Source organism: Eptesicus fuscus, chromosome 15 (genome assembly GCF_027574615.1).
Source record: "Eptesicus fuscus isolate TK198812 chromosome 15, DD_ASM_mEF_20220401, whole genome shotgun sequence".
Classification (NCBI taxonomy): Eukaryota; Metazoa; Chordata; class Mammalia; order Chiroptera; family Vespertilionidae; genus Eptesicus; species Eptesicus fuscus.
This window is the reverse complement of record NC_072487.1, coordinates 29,739,893-29,762,501: the sequence shown is the minus strand read 5'-3', so window position 1 is coordinate 29,762,501 and position 22,609 is coordinate 29,739,893. Positions and strand designations below refer to the sequence as shown.

General features: G+C 33.2%; 1 protein-coding gene and 1 non-coding gene across 2 annotated transcripts in view; one reads left to right on the top strand and one right to left on the bottom strand.

Moving 5' to 3' along the window:
• The window catches only part of KIAA2026 (KIAA2026 ortholog), a 97,925-nt gene that overhangs the window by 29,521 nt on the left and 45,795 nt on the right, over window positions 1-22,609 (bottom strand). Inside the window, exons 4-5 of the mRNA XM_054727648.1 lie at window positions 20,019-21,436; window positions 7,491-7,570 (exon numbers count right to left, since the gene is read on the bottom strand). Coding sequence (XP_054583623.1) covers window positions 7,491-7,570; window positions 20,019-21,436 — 1,498 coding nt within the window. The remainder of the gene's footprint in view (window positions 1-7,490; window positions 7,571-20,018; window positions 21,437-22,609) is intronic.
• LOC114232778 (U6 spliceosomal RNA) lies at window positions 8,301-8,407 on the top strand. The gene has a single exon (XR_003618877.1). It is a non-coding gene; the product is annotated as a U6 spliceosomal RNA (small nuclear RNA).

Here is a 22,609-nt window from a genome sequence, read left to right as displayed (position 1 = left end):
GACTAAGGAAAATTTATCACAGATATTATAAATTATAATTAATATTAAAATACCATTATTAGAAATAGCTACATAATTTCAAACTCACAGAACTAACAAAGCAGGTAAGATTATATAATTAAGTAACTCAAAACAATTCCAGAGTAGAAAACAGTACACAATATATTAGCAGGACAGTACAACTAATATTTATTACAAATTATGCATTCCCATTTGCCAGTCTAGAGTTATGGAAGAAATGTTGATAGTCAAGCAGTGGAGTGGTTAACCATGTAAGTGCCTCAAGAACGAAATTGTCTTCAATTTCTATTAAAGCCTAAGAACAATGTTGGCCCTATACCAGATTTTTAGCAAGAATTCAGTGGAAACTAAACTTCCCACTATATAATCTGCTATTATGACTATCATGTAAAATTTGTCCCACAGCTTACAGATGGTTGGTTACACCTCTTTTCACTGAACTTGGTGTACTAGTTCATATCACAGTAAAGATTTCTAATTTGCACATATAGCAAAGCTCAGAAGAATTTTCACTTGCATCTTAGCTGTCACATTTTACAAAAAAAATAATGGCATATTTTGCATATAGTTTTTAGAAACTTATAGTTACAATGAAAACATATATTCCTACAACTAAACACACCCTTAAAAAGGTAAAGATCTTTTAATTAACAATTAGCCATGAGGTCAACAAATATTTATATTCAATTTAAAGGAATAAATAACAGTTCTGAAGTCAAACCATGAATAATTTCCACAGTCTATGAGCTATGTAAAATAACACTCTCAAGTGGCTTACCCAGTTATTTATTTGTACTAAATCAGTGCTCCTCAAACTTTTATGTGCATAAGAATCATCTGGGAATCTTGTTAAAATGTGGTTTTTATTTAATAGGTCTGAGGTGGGACCTAGGATTCTGCATTTCTAACAAGTTCCCAGGTATGGTCTTCAGATCACACTTTTGAGCAGGAAGTTATTGAATGATTATGAATTACAAAACTGCATGGCTACTGAGACCTTCTGGTACTAAGGAGCTAATGAATATGGAAATTCATAAAGATAAATTTCCAAACAGGGGATGGAATACTGAATTAAATGCACAATGAGAAGACAATTATTTCTTAAAATAACTGACATGACTTTTAAACATAAATTTTGTTGAATTTGAAAGTCAAAAGTTTTAGCAATGTTTACTTTTACATTATCTTAAAATGACTTAATATCTTAACAATTTATACCCTTTATCTATAATAATAAAAGCATAATATGCTAATTAGACCGGACGTCCTTCTGGATGACCTTCTGGACGAAGCTGCGGGTAGCAGGGGGCCGAGGCAGAAGCAGCCGTCGTGGTGGGCAGGGGCCGAGCCCCTTGCACAAATTTCATGCATTGGGCCTCTAGTATATTAATACATACCTCTCTCTACATAAATTTGTCCTACATACCTAACATACTGAAAATAGGGTCAAATTACATGACTACAAATTCTTGTATATGAATATAATTCTAATTTTGTTACTAATATTGAAAGAAAAAATAATTTGATTTTTGCAATTGTCATAGTTCTTCTGTTTTACAAAGTAAGGCATATGTGTGGCTTTTAAACTCAACTCAACTTCAAATGATGCTTTTAAAAATACAACCAATCCAATAAGTAAAGTTCGCCTTAATAAGGAAAACAGATGCATTTCTTGAATGAAGCAAAACACCTTATTAAAACCTCTTTCTCATTACCTTGAATTTGAAAAACATATCTGAGGCTCAGGGCCTCAGAGGGGCTGAGGGAAAGCTCCACAGCAGCTCAGATTACAGTTGGACTGCATTGCCAACACTCATAAGAGCAGTTTTCAGTCACACTGCAGGGGTTACAAGAAGAGTTTTATCCTCCAAGAAGAACCTCTTTAAGGCAGTCCCAATCTCCCCTCAAGTTAACCTTTCACTTGATGGAATCCATGACACAGCCACAAGCTACAGGGACCAAAAATATGTAATTTGGTCCAAACCTTGGCCTAGGCCAGTGGTCAGCAAATTCATTAGTCAACAGAGCCAAGTATCAACAGTACAACGATTGAAATTTCTTTTGAGAGCCAAATTTTTTAAACTTAAACTTCTTCTAATGCCACTTCTTCAAAACAGACTTGCCCAGGCCGTGGTATTTTGTGGAAGAGCCACACTCAAGGGGCCAAAGAGTCACATGTGGCTCGCGAGCCGCAGTTTGCCGACCACGGGCCTAGGCTAAAAAGGTGTATACATGCTAGTTAAAACTAACAGTTACTAACCTAAGATAACACACTGGTAGAGAAAACCACAGAATCTGGGATTCATCCTTCTTCTACTATAACATGTTCTTTAAAGGTCTTTCTAAACAAAACAAAACAACATCTAACAACTGGAGATGTATTATAGTTTTAGGATTTAATTTACTATATCTAACCTTTTACTTCTATTAAATGGCAAATATTAAAAGGCCCGCTCTTCAACTCAAGAAGCAGAAATGTGTGTACGTAGTAGAGGAGAAGTCCCATAGAGATCAAAAGAACCCCATTACCACATCTCAGAAAAATTACAAAATAATTCATTCCTTACTTTAGTACTACTTCAAGTTAGAAATTTTGCCCTTTGGGTTATAAATTCAGTAGGTTTGAGAGATATGTACTTTATTTGTTCCAAAAGGAGTAAGGTGGCATACAAAAATAAAACAATATAGTAAATTACATTAAAAAGCAAAGGGATACAAGGCAGAAAAGTCAGAATGAACACGTCCAAATGAAATGGATCATGTTCACTACCATTCTAACAAAACATTCCTATATAACTTATTATGAAAATTGTGAGCAAAACACTACATGCATGGTGTAAATTAAAAATCTATACTGTATTTAAGTTAAAATTATATTAATATCTGTTAAAACTGACAGGAAAATTCACTTCTTATGATCACCATACCAGCAATAACGAGTTCTTCAAAACTTGCAAATAAGACTATCTTGTGTGACGTAAAAAATATGATTAACAAGTTAAAATATTTTTACTACTATATGACTAAAAACAGATGTTTTTCTCAATGTACTATATATATTTAAAAATTAAAAGAATTTTAAGGTATAAATAAAAACCCATGCTGTTGTTAAAAGTGAAACACAAAGCTGAAGTTGGAAATACTCATCTTAAGAGGTAGCAATTCAAAATAATAATCAAAAGGTCCTTAACAAAGTTAAGCACTTAAAACTCTAATTTTAATTTTGGTCCCAATTTGTTACATTAGGGCAGTACTTTATTTAATATTCCTTAGTTTCTTCATTGGTTAAATGGAGGAACATAGTTGTTATTGTTTTTTTAGAGGTATTAAGGTCCAGTGAGTTTATGCTTACATTTTAAAACAATACTTTTACTTAAAGTCTTAGCTGGATTCTGAATTTCCTGTGCAAAGCAGCCTTTAGGATAAATGACATATAGAACAGGAGCAAGTGTGCATTATATGAAAGACTTTGATTACCAATGAAAAGCGGAATCATGGTAACTAAGGCTTTTAAACTATTTTAAAAACTTGTTTTAAAATAAGTTTTAAACTTATTTTGACTTGACACACTAAGGTTTTAAAATACTTTCTAAAAAATAAAAAAACTTCCTATGACTGTTATAATTATGTACAAAATGAGAATTCATATATGAGATTTCTTTCTCAATTAAACAAATTAAAGTAAAAGGCTTTTAGTAAAAATTAATTTTATTAAAATAAAGATATTTTCTGATTTTTTGCAACTATTTCTAACTAAAAAAAATTTTGACAAGTTCCCCTATGTGCCAACTGTATAACTCAACCAAACACTAGAGTAAGGCTAAGCATAAGTTTTTCCCTCTGGTTAAATATAATGATGCAAATATTATTACTTGGTTCTTTTCACTTTTCAAATTCTTATAAGCTTAATCATGAGATTTCATGATTTATGAAATATGACCAATCTAAGATTTCTTTCAAGGACTTAAGCAGCTGTTGAAAGTGGTAAAGGTCTAATGATACATGCTCTTGAGCCAATTCCTAACTGATTTTCCTACTCATAACACAGTATTTTTTTGTCTGAAGCATCTGGCATGCTTATTTGGAAAAAAAATAATACCAAGAGAGAAAATAGTAAGCCCTCTCATTTAATCCTTACAACAACCCTTTGAGATAGGTACTATTATTACCCATTGTACAGATGAGGAACTGAAATCACAAAGAGGTTCAGTAACTTACCTAAGTTTCAGAGTTAATGGTAAAGTTGGCATTCAAACCCAAACTGCCTGGTTCCAGAATCCGTATGATTAACCACTATGCAGATTACTGGTAAACCCACTGAATCAAGGATGAAACCCAGGAACTTTCATTTTTAATAAAGGCATCAGATTATTTTTATACTATCTAAGGTTTGAGAAGCACTTTTTCCTAAGATTGATGTCACTTAGGAAAAAGTGGCACAGATATGGTTAGTCCTTTTACAGTACACACAAAGGAATAAATCCAATCCACCATTTGAATATCTACAGTGTATACTTTAAACAGGGATGGGATAATTATTTCCTTAAACTGAGGTATAGATATTAAGAAGGTATGTAAATAAACCTGGATTCTTCTGGACATAAATAGGCAGACAAGTTTGATTTCTAGTTTAGTTGAGGTCAAAACAGGATTCACTTTAATTCATTAGGACTTGCAAGAAGGCATTTTAGAATAAACACCATGAAGCAAATCTTCCAGCTAAACATTTCTATATAGTACTTTTATGTTTAATATTAGAAATGTGATACTTAAAACAACTTGGATAAAAAAAATAATTTGCAGAATCTGAGGTATTAAGTGTCACAATGCTAGAGCTTTTGTGAAGGAAATAAATTCACTTCTTTAGTATATAATGATCAGTCTTCTTACATGTGGGGAACTTCCAAATAATTTAAAAAACAAACTTTACATAAAATTATTTTGAGAGGCAAAACTCTAAGTTTTGCATGTAATAACAAAGTTTACTACTGACTGCCCTAGCTGGTTTGGCTCAGTGGATAGAGCGTTGGCCTTCGGACTGAAGGGTCCCAGGTTCGATTACGGTCAAGGGCATGTACCTTGGTTGCAGGCACATCCCTAGTAGGGGGTGTGCAGGAGGCAGCTGATTGCTGTTTCTCTCTCATCGATGTTTCTAACTCTCTATCCCTCTCCCTTTCTCTCTGTAAAAAAAATCAATAAAATATATTAAAATAAAAACTTTACTACTGACTAATACTATCTACTATTATTTGCTTATTTGAAGCAAATGACCTATTTCCTGGGAGACAGGTGTCCATTTCCTTTATGAATAATACCATGGTATTCAAATTGTAAACCAGGCATAAGAACCACTATTGTCATAGTCTACACTGTGTGGCCATATTATTATGATCTCTGAACGCATAATAATCTGGCCACTCAGTGTATATCCTATATAATAAAAGGCTAATATGCCAATTGTCCCCTCGACCAGGAGTTCCACCAGCAGGCAGGCCGGCCAATTGCCCACATCCCCTCCCTCTGGCCAGGCTGGCCGGACCCCACCCATGCATGAATTCATGCACCAGGCCCACACACACACACACACACACACACACACACACACACACACAGCCAAACTATCTATCTCTCTCCTCTCTCTCTCTCTCTCTCTCTCTCTCTCTCTCTCTCTCTCTCTCTCTTTCTCTTCCTCTCCCTCCCTCTCTCCCTTCTCCCTCCCTCCCTCCCTCCCTTCCTTCATTTATTTAAAACAGCACAATCTAACAAAACATGAACTTTTGACAAATTTCTGAGAGTGGTAAGAACATGGTTAGTAACTGATTAAAAGCCTAACTTAAGACAGTGTTTTTAAAACTCTTTTGTTTACAACCCATGTTCAAATATACATTGCATGTCAGTGTCACACACACACACACACACACACACACACACACAATTAAAATCAAAGTTTCATGAAACAATATTACCCTTACTATATTGAACACATTCTTTTAATTTCTTTTTATTTTTAACTTCGTTAACTTACAAAAGAAATGCTGGTCATGCAATCCACTGATTTCATGGTTTACTAATGAATACCACCTGCTTCAGGTGGTATTCATTTTAAAACACGGTCTATGCCAGTCATTACATATAAAAGTCCATCCACTAAGATAGGAATGGAGACAAATACCAACATCAGGCCAGAATACTTTGAAGGATTGAGGAAAAAAATGAGTGAAAGAAATAGCAAAGGCTAGTATGATATCAGTGGAAGAATGATAATATACTACTATAGCATTAAAAAACATGTACAAGCAATGATAGAAAGGCCTCTCAATAAAAAGTAAATACACATTTTTTTATTGAATATGCTAGAACCAAGTTACTTTATATTTTAAAAAATCATTCTAAGAATGTCATTAAAAATACTCTATTTGAAAATATTAAGAGAAAACCACGTTTATTTTCTTTCTTTGTTCATTTAAAAAATATTAATTTAATAGAACTATAAATAAAAGTAAATGTGTAAATGAAAGTCTTCCAAGAACAATTAGTAACTTTACCAAATAACTTTAAAAGAAACACTTCCAAAAACAGAACTTTTACTGAAAAATAGATTGTTACATATATCCAAAAATAGCTCATTTTTGGATATATGTAACTGTTAAAGTCACTTTACATACTATCAATATTTTCAAAGTTATTACTCCTTTATTTTCTTCTTTACTTAAATTGGCTCACAGAAACTCATTTTAACATCATTTTTATTTTTGGCAATGAAGTATTAGGTTATAGAACTTTTGGAAATGAACTGGACACACTAATACAAAGAAATTTTTAAAGAAAGAATCATCTGTTGAAGAAAACACATCTTTTATAAAAACAGAAAATAAAAATATTTAATTAGGGTGAGATTCTGCTTATTCTAGTATCAGCTTCAAACAAAAAACTCTTCATATAGTCACATGGTAGTCAGATAATTACTTTTTTCTTTTTGCAGAAATGTTTAAAGACAACTGAATTAACCTTTACTTAATATTCTTTCTAAAGTTTATATATAACTAAGAGTTAAGAGATTTGTTTTTCATATTAACAACTCAACCATTTCTACAGTGCCAAAATAAATAAAAACGGATTACCTTGGCAGTATTTCCATGCACATATATGGCTTGTTCTTGGGAGACTTTCATTTACATGTTTATTTTTATATATAGTTCTATTAAACTACTTCTACAAAACAGTATAGTATATAAAAAAGAAATTTCTGACTATCAGAAAAAAATAGAGGTAAAAATTTGTTTGAAATACTAGCAGATTAACTCATAAGTACCAGCTATGTCTGTACTTGTAGGGAAAAAAGTCACAGTTGGAAACATTTCATTGAAAGTATGTGTGTGCTACAGTGGAATTTAGCCAATTTCTTTACAAACAATACAAACATTGAAACAAAACTTTAAAAAATGTTGAGAGAAAACTAAAACACTTACCTGAAATTCTGGTACAGTAGGTAACTTTGTGACAGTTTTCCTCTTCTTTGTGATTGCTTTTTTAGATATGGATTTTTTCCCTTTCAAGATTAAAAGAGAAAAACTTCATAATGCTGTTAATAACCCTTCATTAACAAAAATAATACACAGAACCTTGAAAATTCAATTATAACTAACAGATGGATTCCAGTGAGTCAAATAAAAATGATGAATCAAAAGTCCTAGTAAAAGCAAACATTCAACTATAACTACCTATAACAGACACAAAAACAAATGCCATATTCTTTATATAAGAACCAAATTATTACAATTTCCAATGTGTTGCACAGTATCAGAATTTACTATAATAAGATTTATCAAAAGAGTCACATTACAACTCAATTAAAATTTAATTCACAACTTAAAATGAGGTTACATAAGGAAAAAAAAATCTTACCTTTAACAATAACTTATGTAGTCAGGAACCTGCATCGAATTATACTCTGAAGACTATGGTCTATTTAGCCAAACCAATGTAAAAATCCTCTCAATAGCTCAGAAAACAAAGTTTTTCTATCCCTTTAGCTCTGCACTCATCTAATCTTTCCTCAAGGGCTGCCCTTGGCAGTATTCAATGACCAGTTGTAAAACAAAGTAAACATCTCCCTTTAAAGTGCACCTACCTAATCATTTGTGTAATCAAAAATCACCGGGAAATATAAACTTACATTCTTAAAGAAATAAAATTCATAACATAGATTGAAGTATATCTCTGTGTATTTAACCTGACAAGAGACATAATTCAGATCATGTTAAAAGTAAATATGTTTTGTGCTCACTTCGGCGGCACATATACTAAAACTGGAATGATACAGAGAAGATAAACATGGCCCTTGAGCAAGGATGACATGCAAATTCACAAAGCGTTCCATATTTAAAAAAAGAAAAAAGTAAATATTTTTCTCCCACTTGTAATTAGCAAAATCAACTAATAATAAGTTGGTTGTTAATTATTCAACAAAGAAGAGATATAGGGCACTATAAAATTTATGGGAATGACAAAGAAATATAAAATGGAAACTGTCCTTCAGGAGCTTACAATCTATGTAATGGGATAAAAATTAATTGTAAATACTTAAAAGTTAATTTTAATTCTCAATCATTTATAGGGGAAAATTAAAAGTTACTTTTTTTTCAAAATGAAAAATGAGTTTAAGTACATAAAGTAACTTTGCTCTACATACACCCTATTGCTCCTTTTTAAACAGTATCCTATGTAGATAAGATCTTGCATGAAAAGTCAATTTAAAAAAATTTAAATTTATAGGGGTGACATTAATAGGATCATATAGATTTCAAATATACATTTCTATGATACATGACCTATATATTGCATTGTGTGCCCATCAACCAAAGTCAAATCATCTTCTATCACCATATATTTAGCCCACTTTACTACCTGCCCCCATCAGCTCTTCCCACTGGTAACAACCATACTGTTGTCTGTGCCTATGAGTTTCAGTTTTATATCCCACATGGAAGTGAAATCATATGGTTCTTAGCTTTTTCTGACCGATTCATTTCACTTAGTATAATATTCTCAAGGTCCATCCATGTTGTTGCAAATGAACAGTATTCCATAGTATATATGTACATTTTCTTTATCCAATCCTCTATCAAAGGGCACTATGGTTATCTCCATATCTTGGCCTCCATGAATAATGCTGCAATAAATATAAGAGTGTATATATCTTTGCAAATGAAATGTTTGAGTTTTTCGAGTAGATACCAAGAAGAGGGATTGCTGGGTCATATAGTAACCCTATTCTTAATTTTTTGAGGAACCACCATACTGTTTTCCATAGTGGCTGTACCAGTTTATATTCCGACCAGCAATAAATAAGAGTTCCTTTTTCTCCACAACCTCTCCAACACTCGTTATTACCCGTCTTATTGATAAGAACCATTCTAACAGGTGTGAGGTGGTATCTCATTGTAGTTTTGATTTTCATTTCCCCAATGGCTAGTGAAGTTGAACATCTTTTCATATGTCTGATGGCCATTTATATGTCTTCTTGGAAGAGGTGCCTGTTCAGGTTCTCTGCCCATTTTTTAATTGAATTGTTTGTCTTGTGTTTATATATATTTTGGATATTAAAACTCCTTGTCTGAGCTGTTGTTTGCAAATATCATCTCCCATTCAGTTGATTGCCTTTTTGTTTTACTGGTTGTTTCTTTTGCTGTGCAGAAGCTTTTTAGTTTGATAGAGTCCCATTCATTTATTTTTTGCCTTTACTTCCCTTGCCTTTGGGATCAAATTCATAAAATCTTCTCTTAAGACCAAGGTCGGTAAATTTAGTACCTATGTTTTCTTCTATGTAATTTATCGCTCCAGATCTTACATTTAGGACTTTGATCCATTTTGAATTACTTTTTGTACATGGGGACAAACTGCATCTGGTTTCATTCTTTTGCATGTGGCTTTCCAATTTTCCTAGTGCCATTTTTTAAAAGGCTTTCTTTTCTCCATTGTGTACTTTTGGGTTATCAAAAATTATTTGCCCATATACATGTGGTTTTATTTCTGGGTTCTCAATTCTATTCCATTGGTCTATGTGTCTGTTTTTCTGCTAATATCATAGATCTATAGTATAATTTGAAAGTCAGGTAGTGTGATATTTTTGGCTTCGTTCTTTTTTCTCAGGATTGCTTTGGCTATTTAGGGTCTTTATTGGTTCTGTACAAATCTGATGATTTCTTGTTCTATTTCTTTAAAAAATGGCATTGGAATTTTGATGGGGATTGCATTAAATCTTTGGGTAATATAGCCATTTAAACTATGTTGATTTTTTCAATCCATGAACACAGAATATCTTTTCATTTCATTGTATCTTTTTCAATCTTTTAATAGTTTTGTAGTTTTCAGTATATAGGTCCTTCACATCCTTTGTTAAGTTTATTCCTAGGTATTTTATTCTTTTGGTTGCAATTGCAAACGGAATGTGTGTTTTTTCCCCCGTGAAGTTTCATTGCTAGTATATAGCAGTGAATTTTTGTACACTGATTTTGTATCCTGCAACTTTACTATATTTGTTTATTGTTTCAAATATTTTTGGTGGTCTTTAGGGTTTTCTATATACAGAATCATGTCATCTGCAAAAAGTGACACTTTTACTTCTATTTATTTCACTTGCCTGACTGCTCTGGCTAGGACTCCTAGAATTATGCTGAATAATAGTGGTGAGAGTGGGCATCCTTTTCTTGTTCCTGACTTTAGAGAAAAAGCTTTCCATTTTTCACCATTGAATATGATACTGGCTTAGGAAAACATTGAAAATTTCTTTAAATAAATAACACAATTTACCAAAGAGCTTCACATGACCTAGGAGTGGTAATAAGAAAACATTTATTGAGAGCTTACTATGTATCAGACACTTAGTAAAATGATTTATATAAATGATCTCATTAATTCTAAAAAATGCCCCCCTCACACACACACACAAAAAAACCCTCAAAGGTAGGCAATTCCTCATTTTAATGTGAGATAACTGAAGAAGAAAAAAGATTACTTACTCAAGTGTTACATTGTAAGTAAGCACCGCAGCCAGGGATTCTACCGCCAAAGTCCAAGTTCCATTATGCAATGCTAACCTCTCAAAAATCATAGTTAACATTTATTGATTCTTACAACTTGCCAAGCACCATGCTATGTACTATGCTTTGCTATTCAAATTAATCTGTGTAATGCTACAGCAAGGTAGGTATTACCTCATTTTTTTTACAGATAAACAAACTGGCTATAAACAGGCAAATAAATCAATGGAGGACTTGTAGCTAACGTGCACTGGAGCATGTATCTGTACTAGACCTGTCTCACATCAAAGCTGTGCTCTTTTCTTTTTTAAAGCACGTTATTTTATTTATTTTTGAGAGAGAGAGAGAAAGAAAAAGAGAGAGAGAGAGAGAGATTTGTTGATTCTTTTATGTGCCCTAACTGGGGATTGAACCTGCAACCTTTGGATATTGGGACGATGCTCTAACCAATTGAGCACCCAGCCAGGGCTAAAGCTGTGCTCTTCTTAATGATAAAATACTGTGTTTTTTCTAACTTTCTACAGCGATATAATATGCTTTTGACAGATTTCAGAGCATTCCTTTATACTAGAGGAAGATTCGCATATTCACTATTACATAATACTTTCAATCTATAGCCTCATAAAAACAATCTGAAAAATTTCCTGTATTCTTCAATAAAAATTAGTTCTTTTTAATTAAATACTTACTTTTATTTTTTTCATTTTTTAAAAATAGATTTTATTGATTTTTTTTACAGAGAGGAGGGGAGAGAGATAGAGAGTTAGAAACATCGATGAGAGAGAAACATCGATCAGTTGCCTCCTGCACACCCTCTACTGGGGATGTGCCCGCAACCAAGGTACATGCCCTTGACCGGAATTGAACCTGGGACCCCTCAGTCTGCAGGCCGACGCTCTATCCACTGAGCCAAACCGGTTAGGGCTAAATACTTACTTTTAAAATAGAGCATTGTGCACTATAAAACCTCACAGTCTTTATTTAGTAATCTGTTTTTGTTTCAGGGCAAGATATATACAAGGCAAGTTACATACTGCCTCTCAGTGGGCTTCCACTGCCCTAAGTCACCTGTTACCATAAAACAGAATAGAAGTCTCAGATCTAGGATTGTGCTGAAGTCAAGAACAGTTAAAACATACACAGAAATGCCCTAGCCGGTTGCTCAGTGGTTAGAGCATCGGCCTGCGTATTGAAGGGTCCTGGGTTTGATTCTAGCCTGTGTATTGAAGGGTCCTGGGTTTGACTAGAATCAAACCCAGGACCCCTGGGTTGCAGGCTCCATCCCCAGTGGGGGGCATGCAGGAGGCAGCGGATCAATGATTCTCTCTCATCACTGATGTTTCTATCTCTCCCTCTCCCTTCCTCTCTGAAATCAGTAAAAATATATTAAGAAAAAATAAAGAAGCCTTTAAAAAAAAACACACACACGGGCTTTCAACTTTAATTCTTGGGCTTAAAACACAGCCACGGGCAAAAAGTTGAATCTCAACTTGTACCAAGAAAATGGATAAAAACCTTAATATAGTCTACTAATTAAGGTTACAAGTGCAGCCTAATGAAGCTTTTTAAAACTATGCTTAGAACAGCTCAAGAAAAGAAAGCCCAGCTTGAGAGGAAAAATATAACTAAAAATATATTTTACACTATAAATGTAGGCACAAAACTCTAGTCTTCTAGAATATGTAGATACACTTACTAGAAAAATGAAGATGATTATTATCCCCACTCCAACTCCTCTTTCCTCAGTCTCTCATTACTCATCTTTATCCCTCTCCTTCACCTAGCTGCCCTGCCTATCTTTACCCCTTGGCCTTCCACTTCCACTCCAATGCCCTCCTAGATTTGGCCTTCCCATGTATAAGAATTCTCCCAACACATTCACTACTCTCTTAGCGTTTTCATTTTAGGAACCATAAGTGAATGGATAATAAGACATTAATCACTGTTAAAAGTAAAGGGCATTTGTATTATTAAATACCAAATCTGGGAAGTACTTAGAATGTGAGGCCACAACTGGATTTTAAACTTGACCTTTATTTACTAAAAGTGCATGTTTTGGATGAATATTTATATTCTACAGTAATTTCTGGAATGTTCTATATTTAAGTAAGCAATTTGGCCTTAACAAAACAGCTGATTTCCTCCTATTCTCTTGGGCAAATTTTTCATCATACTGGTAATTTTTTAACCCTATCATATAATTCAATAACTGCTGAACACCTATTTCTTCTCCTTTAATTTAGAATACTGAGTCAGTTGTCAAATTCTGCTTCTTATTGCAATATATTTCTCAAAATGTTTTTTCTTTCCTGTCAATGTGATAGAAAAGTCATGTAATCATTCCTTATCTGGATTTAGAATTTCCTCTTTCTGAAGTTACCTTCTACCCCACTCCTTCATCTAAATCTCATCAGTTTCTTTTTGTAGCTATTTAATGATGTCCTAATTACCTGGCAAGATCCTTTCTCCTAATCCTGCCACTTACTAGCTGTGTTACCTTGGACACAGGGATAAATTTCTCTGTGCTTCAGTTTTTTTTAATCTATAAAATCTATATAATAGGAAATAACAACATTATCTACTTTATGGAGTTTTTATGAAGGTTCAATGAGACAATATGCATAAAGGCTTAGAACAGTACCTGGCATACATTAAACAATAGATGAGTATTCACTTTTGCGGGGGTGGGATAGGGTGGGAGAGTAGAAGGCAATAAAATAAAAGGATATGGAGTACAGTTTATCCTTTTACTCTCTTTTACCGTGGCATCTTGAGTTGGTCCTCTAAAAGTTTTCCCCATAAAGACACACACAGCTAAGTGCTATAATAGTGCTATCAACACAGAACTATACAATCTTTTTTACAAATATCGGTCTGGATGTAACCAAATATTGTAGATTACATTACTTTCTCGGTTATTCCCTATAAACCAGTATAGTGTTTTTTACACATCTGATAGATCTTATTTAGTGCTCATTTATTTGTACTGGGCTCCTGATTCAATTATTTAAAATAGCATAACAGTATGAAAAAAGATATAGTAACTATGAAAAAAGAAGAGTCTGAGATAAAGAATGACATAACACAAATAAAGAACACAATGGAAGGAATACACATCTGATTAGGGGAAGCTGAGGATTGAATCAGTGAATTAGAAGACAGAGTTGGAAATATCTCTCAATTAGAGAACCAAAAAGAAAAAACAATTACAAAACAGGAGGACAGCTTAAGGGAGCTCTGGGACCATGTGAAACGTAACAATATTAGAATAGTAGGTGTGCCAGAAGAGGCAGAAAGGGAGAAAGGAATAGAGAAGGTGGTGTTTGAAGAAATAATGGTAGAAAACTTCCCTAACCTGGTAAAAGGAAAGGTCACACAAGTTCAGGAGGCATAGAGAACTCCAAATAAGAAGAACCCAAACAGACCCACACCCAGACACATCATAATTAAAATGCCAAAAATTAAAACAAAGAGATAATCTTAAAGGCAGCAAGAGAAAGAAAACTGTTACCTACAAAGGAGTTCCCATAAAGCTGACACCTGATTTCTCATCAGAAACTCTACAGGCCAGAAGGGAATGGCGTGAAGTACTCAAGGTAATGAAAAGCAAGGATCTGAGACCAAGATTACTATATCCAGCAAGGCAATCATTCAAAATAGATGGTCAAATAAAGAGCTTCCCAGACAAAAAAAAAAAAAAAAAAGGCTAAAGGATTTCATCACCACCAAACCAGCATTGTAAGAAATGCTAAAGGGATTGCTGAAAGGGATTGTTGAGAAGAAACAGAGAGAGAAACCTAGCCATACAGAATTAAAATGGCTATAAATAAGTACCTCTCAATAATAACCCTAAATGTAAATGGATTAAATGCTCCAATCAAAAGGTGTAGGGTAGCTGAATGGATACAAAAACATGACCCAACTATATGCTGTCCACAAGAGACCCACCTCAAAACAAAAGACACTCACAGGATGAAAGTGAAGGGATGGAAAAAAATTTTCCATGCAAATGGAAAAGTAAAAAAAAAAAAAAAGCTGGAGTAGCAATACTCATATCCAACAAAATAGACTTTAAAAGCATCATGCTAAGTGAAATAACCCAGTCGGAGAAAGGTAAATATATGATCTCAGTCATTTGTGAAATATAATGAACAACAATAAACTGATGAACAAAAATAGAGCCAGAGAGGGGGGAAAAATATACTAGAGTATAATAAAAGTAACCCTGTTATTTGCAGATTTTTAATATTTCCTACAACTTTTGTGATATTATACTATGTTAGTACAGTTTTGGTAATATTATTATACTTAAAATCCTTTTATTCTTAAAATATATGTTTATTGCATGAAATATTATATGTAAGATCATTTTTCTTCAATAATTGGTGTTTATTGCATGTAACAGTATTATATTTAAAATCGTTTTGCTTGAAATAAAAAAAAAAGAGGTCATATACAAAGAATCAATAATCCCAAGCTTGGCAATAAACCTAACCTCCAGTGGCAAATACAGTTTACAACTTAAGTGATTAAACTCTGCTCTCTATAATAAACTAGTAGCCCATTTGCAGGAAGAATCCTGCAAGCGGCTGCTGCGGCCACGTGCGTGGCCACTGCTGCCACCATTGCAGCCGCAGTGCCTGCACGCATGTGCCACTGCCGCCCACCGCGCTCCGCCCGGCCCTGCCCCGCCCTGCCCCGGCTTTCCCTCTGGCAACCACCTTGCTTTCCGCTTTTCCTCCCTCTTCCTTCTAAGTTGTCTTCAGTCTTCACTCCTCCCTCCCTCAGCGTATGCAAATTAACCGCCATCTTGGTCGGGTAATTTGCATACTTGCCCTGATTGGCTGGTGGGGGTGGCTTGGGCGTAGCAAAGGTGCGGTCAATTTGCATATTTGTCTATTATTAGGTAGGATACTCTAACAAATAAATGTAGTGTATTCTAACACAAACTAATAGTCTCAAAGTTACTTGTCAATGGTCTTTCCAAGGTTTACATTAAATAAACTTTTGACTTTTATAGGAAACTCTGCCTTTTCAGAAAACGGACTTAGCCTTAAAATCAACTCAATGATGACAAGATACATGTTAAAAATAAGTTACAAAAAAAAGTTTGACCTCATTTTTTTGCAACTGGTATATAAATATTTTTTAATCTTCCCAATCTATGTAAAGCAATGTTTGCCTTCTCAAAAGCACTTTCACTAACAACTTACCATCTTGCAGATTTACTGCTATGGAAATTATTAAACTTCCTGATAGTTTAATAATTTTAATCCTTAATTTTAATCAAGGCTAAAAAAAAGAACATTATAGAAAAGAGTGTAGATAATAACCAAAATAACCTAGAAATAAACATAATTGTTATGAATAGATTTAATAAATAAGTATTCTGACGGAGAAGTATCTGGTGCTATAATTATGCACATTAAGGAAAATTCCAATGTTTTTCTATTCTATAATGTTTCCAAGAGTAAGGAACAGGCTTAAATTCACTAAAAATGAATTCAAAATTTTAAAAGGCAGAAAGAACATTCTCATTCTGAAAAATAGATAAAAATGTTTAAAAGTTACAAAATTCTCTTATAGTGCATTAAAATTATCAAATCATTTTTAACCAATCTGCCTTTGTGCCTTCTATTAAAAACCATCTCCCATCACAATAAGAAGGTTTACTAAATTTGGAGATGCAACCAAAAATTAAAACATAAAAGGAACCAGATTAACCACATGTAGAATTTATTCTACCCGAAATTAAGGTTAATAAATCAGTCATGGATGACACAGCTTATCCCAAAGCATATTCTACACAATACTATTATTTGGAAAAAGGAAAAAAAAAGCCCTGTGTTCAAATAAACTTGAAAAATACTAAGTTAAAGAAAACGAAACAGTTTCTTTTCTTCAAGACCTTGAAGTGACCTTAATATACAGGCACAGAATCAATTATTCACAATTCTAAAGTCTCAAAGATTCCAAAAAATAAAGTTTTAAAAAATAATTTATATGGTAGTAAAATCTGACCTGAACTGTTAAGAGGTTCTTTATTGTCTTCATCATTTAGTCTGATTTATTCATACATTTTCTTTTCTGTAGAAATTATGTATTTGATTACAGAGTTACTCCAAACTCCAGAGGATGTTCCTTCGAAAACACTATATACATCATTAATACCCTTCTAAAATCTGAAGATTTCTGAATCCCCCAACATAAATGGTACAAGAGTTTCATAAAATGCACTGTGGACCTGTACTAACGCACAATGTAACTCTATAAGAGGAACAGCTCCCAAACTTGGGACCATGGAGCTCACCAAGTCTAGCTTCAATGGGTGAAGCCAGATTAAGCTTTGAATAAAGAAAATTTATCCTAAAGTGCCACCAGACTTTTTCTTTTGGAGATTAAAAAGAGAAAGGAGCCCTAACCGGTTTGGCTCAGTGGGTAAGAGCGTCAGCCTGTGGACTGAAGGGTCCCAGGTTCGATTCCGGTCAAGGGCATGTACCTTGGTTTCGGGCACATCCCCAGCAGGGGGTGTGCAGATATTTTTTTAAAAAAGAAAGGAAATACTGGATTAGAGTATGTCCAAAACTGACTATAAAAGGCCACACAATATCTCATACCTATTAAAGAAGCCCAGGGCAAAATGATGTACAATAAACTTTTGTTGTTATTATAACATTTTATGTAACAATGTAAAACAGTAAGAAGCTTAGTGTCTGATGATGAAAGAGAGCTGGTCTATGCTTATCCACTGCTAACAACAGAACGGTATTTGCCAAATCCAAGTATTTTTGTTACTGAAGACTTGACTCTCTAAAATTTGCTCTGAAGATAAAAACAAAAAAGTATATAGGCAAGTGCATTATTTTCTCCATTTCATGCCTGTAAGACTTCTCTCCTCAACTAAAAAGGCACACAGAGGATACACAAGTACTAGCTGAATTTGCTTCTGACCTTTTTTCATTCACTTGTCTAGAACTGGACATGAAGTTCTCAAATTTTCTCTCTGATCTACATTTTGAACTTATATTTCAAAAATGGAACACTTTATTTGCTTACAATACAAATTCATTTTATTCTAATCCTCATCAACTAATATTTTTATTCTGCTACATCAATAACTATGTTACTTTCTAAACCACTTTAATTCATAATTAACTTTGAACACACGAATAGTAGGTCATAAATAAAAACTTAATCAAAGGTTTTAGGAAATAATGGTATTAATAAAACAGTATTACATATTATAAAACTGGAAACATTTTCAAATTTAAAATATTTAGTATTTCAGAGGCCAACATTTCAGAGAACTCCTCACGTCAAACTTAATTTATATAGCTTAATGGATTGCTTGTAAAATTTAAAAGGTTTATTTCTGAAAGTTACTTTAAAATATTATAGCTTTTCATTACTTGGCCAATGTGGACCACTTTGCAATTTTCAGTTCAACAAATTAAGCCTGTTCTTGATAGTAAATTTTATACTACTTCTTTATCAATGATACATTGCATATACATTTAAAAATACATTTAATTGTATTTAATAATTTAAATAACTAAGGTATACATCTACTATAGCAGTTAAACTAAATTCATCTCATTTTCCAATTCATTATCAAATTATTGCCAAATCTTAATTATCTTTGTAACTGAGGGAATGAAAAAAAATTGAAATCCACAAATAATTACAATAAATCACAATTTATTTTAGTAAACAATTCAAGGTTTTCCCAATCAGGCAACTTTTTATTAGGGTTAATAAATGAAGTTAATCATCTGCTTTTGTCTCACCTATCCTCTCAATAAATGAGACATTTAAACTGATTAAATGGCAAAGATTAGGAAAAGCAAAAGCAATTAAAAAACAGAGCAATCAACCACTGAATATTAGAGGTCTGTATACACACTTTAACAGCTGATAACCCATTTAGTTTTCACTTCTTTTCAGGTTTAACTGATTTGAAATGGGTGAAGCCAGACTAAGCTTTGAACAAAGAAAATTTATCCTAAAGTGCCACTAGACTTTTTCTTTTGGAGATTAAAGTTTACAGTACAAAACAGTCGACGAATCGAGGGCACACTAATACCAAAGAAATAATTCTTGATGTTTGAGATTCCATGGGTTTGTGTTATCACCAGTGCCTGGACCAGAATTGTCATCATTTCAAAAACAGGCAATGACAAAAAAAATTATTCATTTCTGTAGATTCTTTTAAATTTTGAAAATGAACTATATGTTAATAAACACAGACTTTATAATCATTCAAAGTGCATACACATTTTGGGGGGACACCCTGTATATTTATCGGATTTTTTGCTTTAATTTTTAAATAGGCTTGTGACAAATACATTATTTAAATTAGGTATAAGACAAACTTAAAAATTCTGTTATAAAAATATGATTCATGTCTTATTAGTTGATATAGCTTTCTTTACATTTCACAACATTTTTCTGTATATGCAAATAAAAACTGAAAACAGTGCTGAAAAATATATGATGTGGGGAAAAACTGAGACCCAGAAAGATAATCTGGCCTGCCTTGGTTTAAGAAGCTAGTTGCTATGAACTTTAGTCCTGGGAATGCAATCTCCTGATACCAGTGCCTTTTCCACTGCACTGTAACTGCCCTTACCCAGGGGAAAAAAACACTTCTCATCAGTGATGAAAAGTATCCCTTATGGAGAAATTGGTCCAAAGAAATGTAAACACATAATGTCCAAAGACTGTCAGATGAAAATTAAATTCAAATGTATTGCCCCAGTATTTTGTTGTTATTGTTGTTAATAATAAAACCTCTTCTGCTCTGGGTTTTAATCATGGGGAATAATATAAAACTTGACCTTTACATATGCATGCAAACACGCATGCATACATGTTCATTTCATTCTGTTAAGATGCCTAATTGAAAGAACTTGAAGTATGCATAAATGTAATTCTCACCCATTTGTGTTAGCTTACCAGATTTGTGCTTCTTGTGTTTTGCTTTCTTTTTGATGATCAATAACTTATTCTGGATCTCAGGTTTGTAAGACTTGAATGCAAGAGAATGAAGACCTTCACGCTTTCTCTGTAAGTTTTCATTCAAAGCGTCTTTTAATTTCTTTTTTTTCTTTTTCTTCTTTTTTGCCCTCATTTTAGTTAGCTTGAGTTTCTTGTGGCTCTGCAGTGACTGCTCTAATAGAATATCCCTTACAACTTTGGGGCAGCTAATTTCTGCGTGATCATTGTGACTTCCATTTACATGTATTTGGCAAGATTTCAGAGCATTTTCTTTTAATGGACTGGGTTCAGGCTTTACTCTAGAAGCTTCACCAAATCTTTCGTGATTTTCTATAAACCTTATTTCACCTGGACTAAGAGGCTCTCCAAAGCCAGTAACTTCACCTGGACTTCCTGGTTTCTCTAAATTTTCTTTACAGCAATCAGTTTTCTTAATTTCGCAGGGTCTGCGAATTCTAATTTCACAGTTGGATTTCACTTCCATTTCAACAGAGATGTCATGATTATCCAAGTTCATTTTAGCATGGCAGCAAGTTGGATCCAAATTAATTTCTTTCTCTTTTTTGAAGGCAGAGGGCAGGCCTTCTCTACCACACCTATGTTCTCCATTACTTGTACTAAAATAGTCACACTTCAATTTCTCCAGTTTAATCCGAGGTACTCTTTGTATTTTAATGGGTGGAATTGGAAATTCTGGGGCCTGAAAAGGTCTCTGCTTATAAATCCGTACATCTGCACCACAGAACTGTGGAAAATGTACATAAGCATTCTCCAAATAATCGTAACCAAGTATAACTTCCCTGCATTCATGAATAGGCTGTCCAAGTACAGCATCTTGAACTTCTTTTTGTGTTTCATACACAAAATCACAAAGACCCTTAAGTAACCACACTTTTTGGTGGAAAGGTAGTTCATGAAAAGGTTTTTCTTCCAATGGATTAACTTCTCCAAGAACTTTAAAAAACTGAGGACACAACCCAAGTTTCTCAGCACAGTTATTGGGATTTTCAGTCTGCCCTACAGCAGTGTACCACTGGTGTACTTTCTGTCTCAGTGCTGCCTCCCAGGTCCTGTAAGGCAAAGTAGGTCTTCGATGTAAGGTAGGTCTGCGATGAGGAGGACTTAATAGAGAAGTCATTATTTTAGATAAAAAAGCATTACACTGAGGCATCAGAAGACAGCGTTCCAATTCGTAGAAGACTATTTCTGGCAAGTTTAGAATTTGCTGGGCTAAGCAAAGGAAATGCCCAATAGCTGGAATTTCCCACATGGTTTCCATACAAGTTGGAGCTGCTTGAGCTAGAAGTCTTCTTTCCCATTCTTCTATTTCCTTTTGACTAGCTTCTTCTGCCTCTTTTCTCTCCTGCTCCCGAAGCCTAAAGGAAATTTAACAAAATATACTATTATTGTTTAAAGTAGAAGATGCCATAAGATAACAAATTTTGTCATATTTATCTTCAGTCAACAAGGCAACTGGCTGGTCCAGTTTACAGTATCAGTACAAAGTGTTCCATTGCCTATACCATTTTTTTTTTCAGATGAAGAAATACACATTTAACTTGATCATGAGTTTTCTTGATAGAGGATTATCACTGACAATATTGCCACTCAAAGTAAAACTCTTATAATGTGCATCAACTTTAAAATAAATGAAAAAAAATTAAAGCATATTTTCTAAACAAAAAAAGTTTAGTGCTTTCTAGAAGTAATGTGACATCATAAAGGAGTTGTAAAGATGTTTATATCCTTTGAGCCCATAATTCCATTTCTAAAAAGTTATATTAAGAAAATAACTCAGTACAAGCAAAAAGTTATATGTCAATGTTAATCAGAGTTTTATCATATAATATATTATGTCATAAATATATTATATCATATCATATAAAGAAGTTGCATTACACAACTAGAAAATAAACTGGCTATATTATGTAGTCTTAAAATTAGAATTATGAATATGACATATAAACACAAAAGTATCAGAACACAACAGAGTACTTAAAAAACAATAGCAATAATAAAAATATGCATACATTGGACAAGGACATTATAGCATTTCAAAAATAAATGACTCCTAAATTGATTATGGGTGTTTTTTTCCCGTTAAAAAAATTTTTTTACTGACACTGCTACAAAATATTATTTAAAAATTTTAAATTATTTGAAAAGATAGGTGTAAATCTTTTTGATATTGTATTAGGCAATGTGTTCTTAGACATAACACCAAAAGCACAAGCAATAAAAGAAAAAATAAAGGGGACATCATCAAAACTAAAAGCTTTTGTATTGTGAAAAGACAACCCACAGGAGAAAATTTTTGTAAATCATGTATCTAATAAGAGATTTGTATTTAGAAAATATAAGGAACACTTACAACTCAATAGTAAAAAGATAAATAACTGGATTAAAAAAAGGGCAAAGGATCTCAACAGACATTTCTCCAAAGGTATACAAAAGAACAATAAGCACATGAAAAGATGCTCAACATTGTTATCCATTAGAGAAATATACATCAAAACCACAATAAGATACCAATTCATACCCATCAAGAT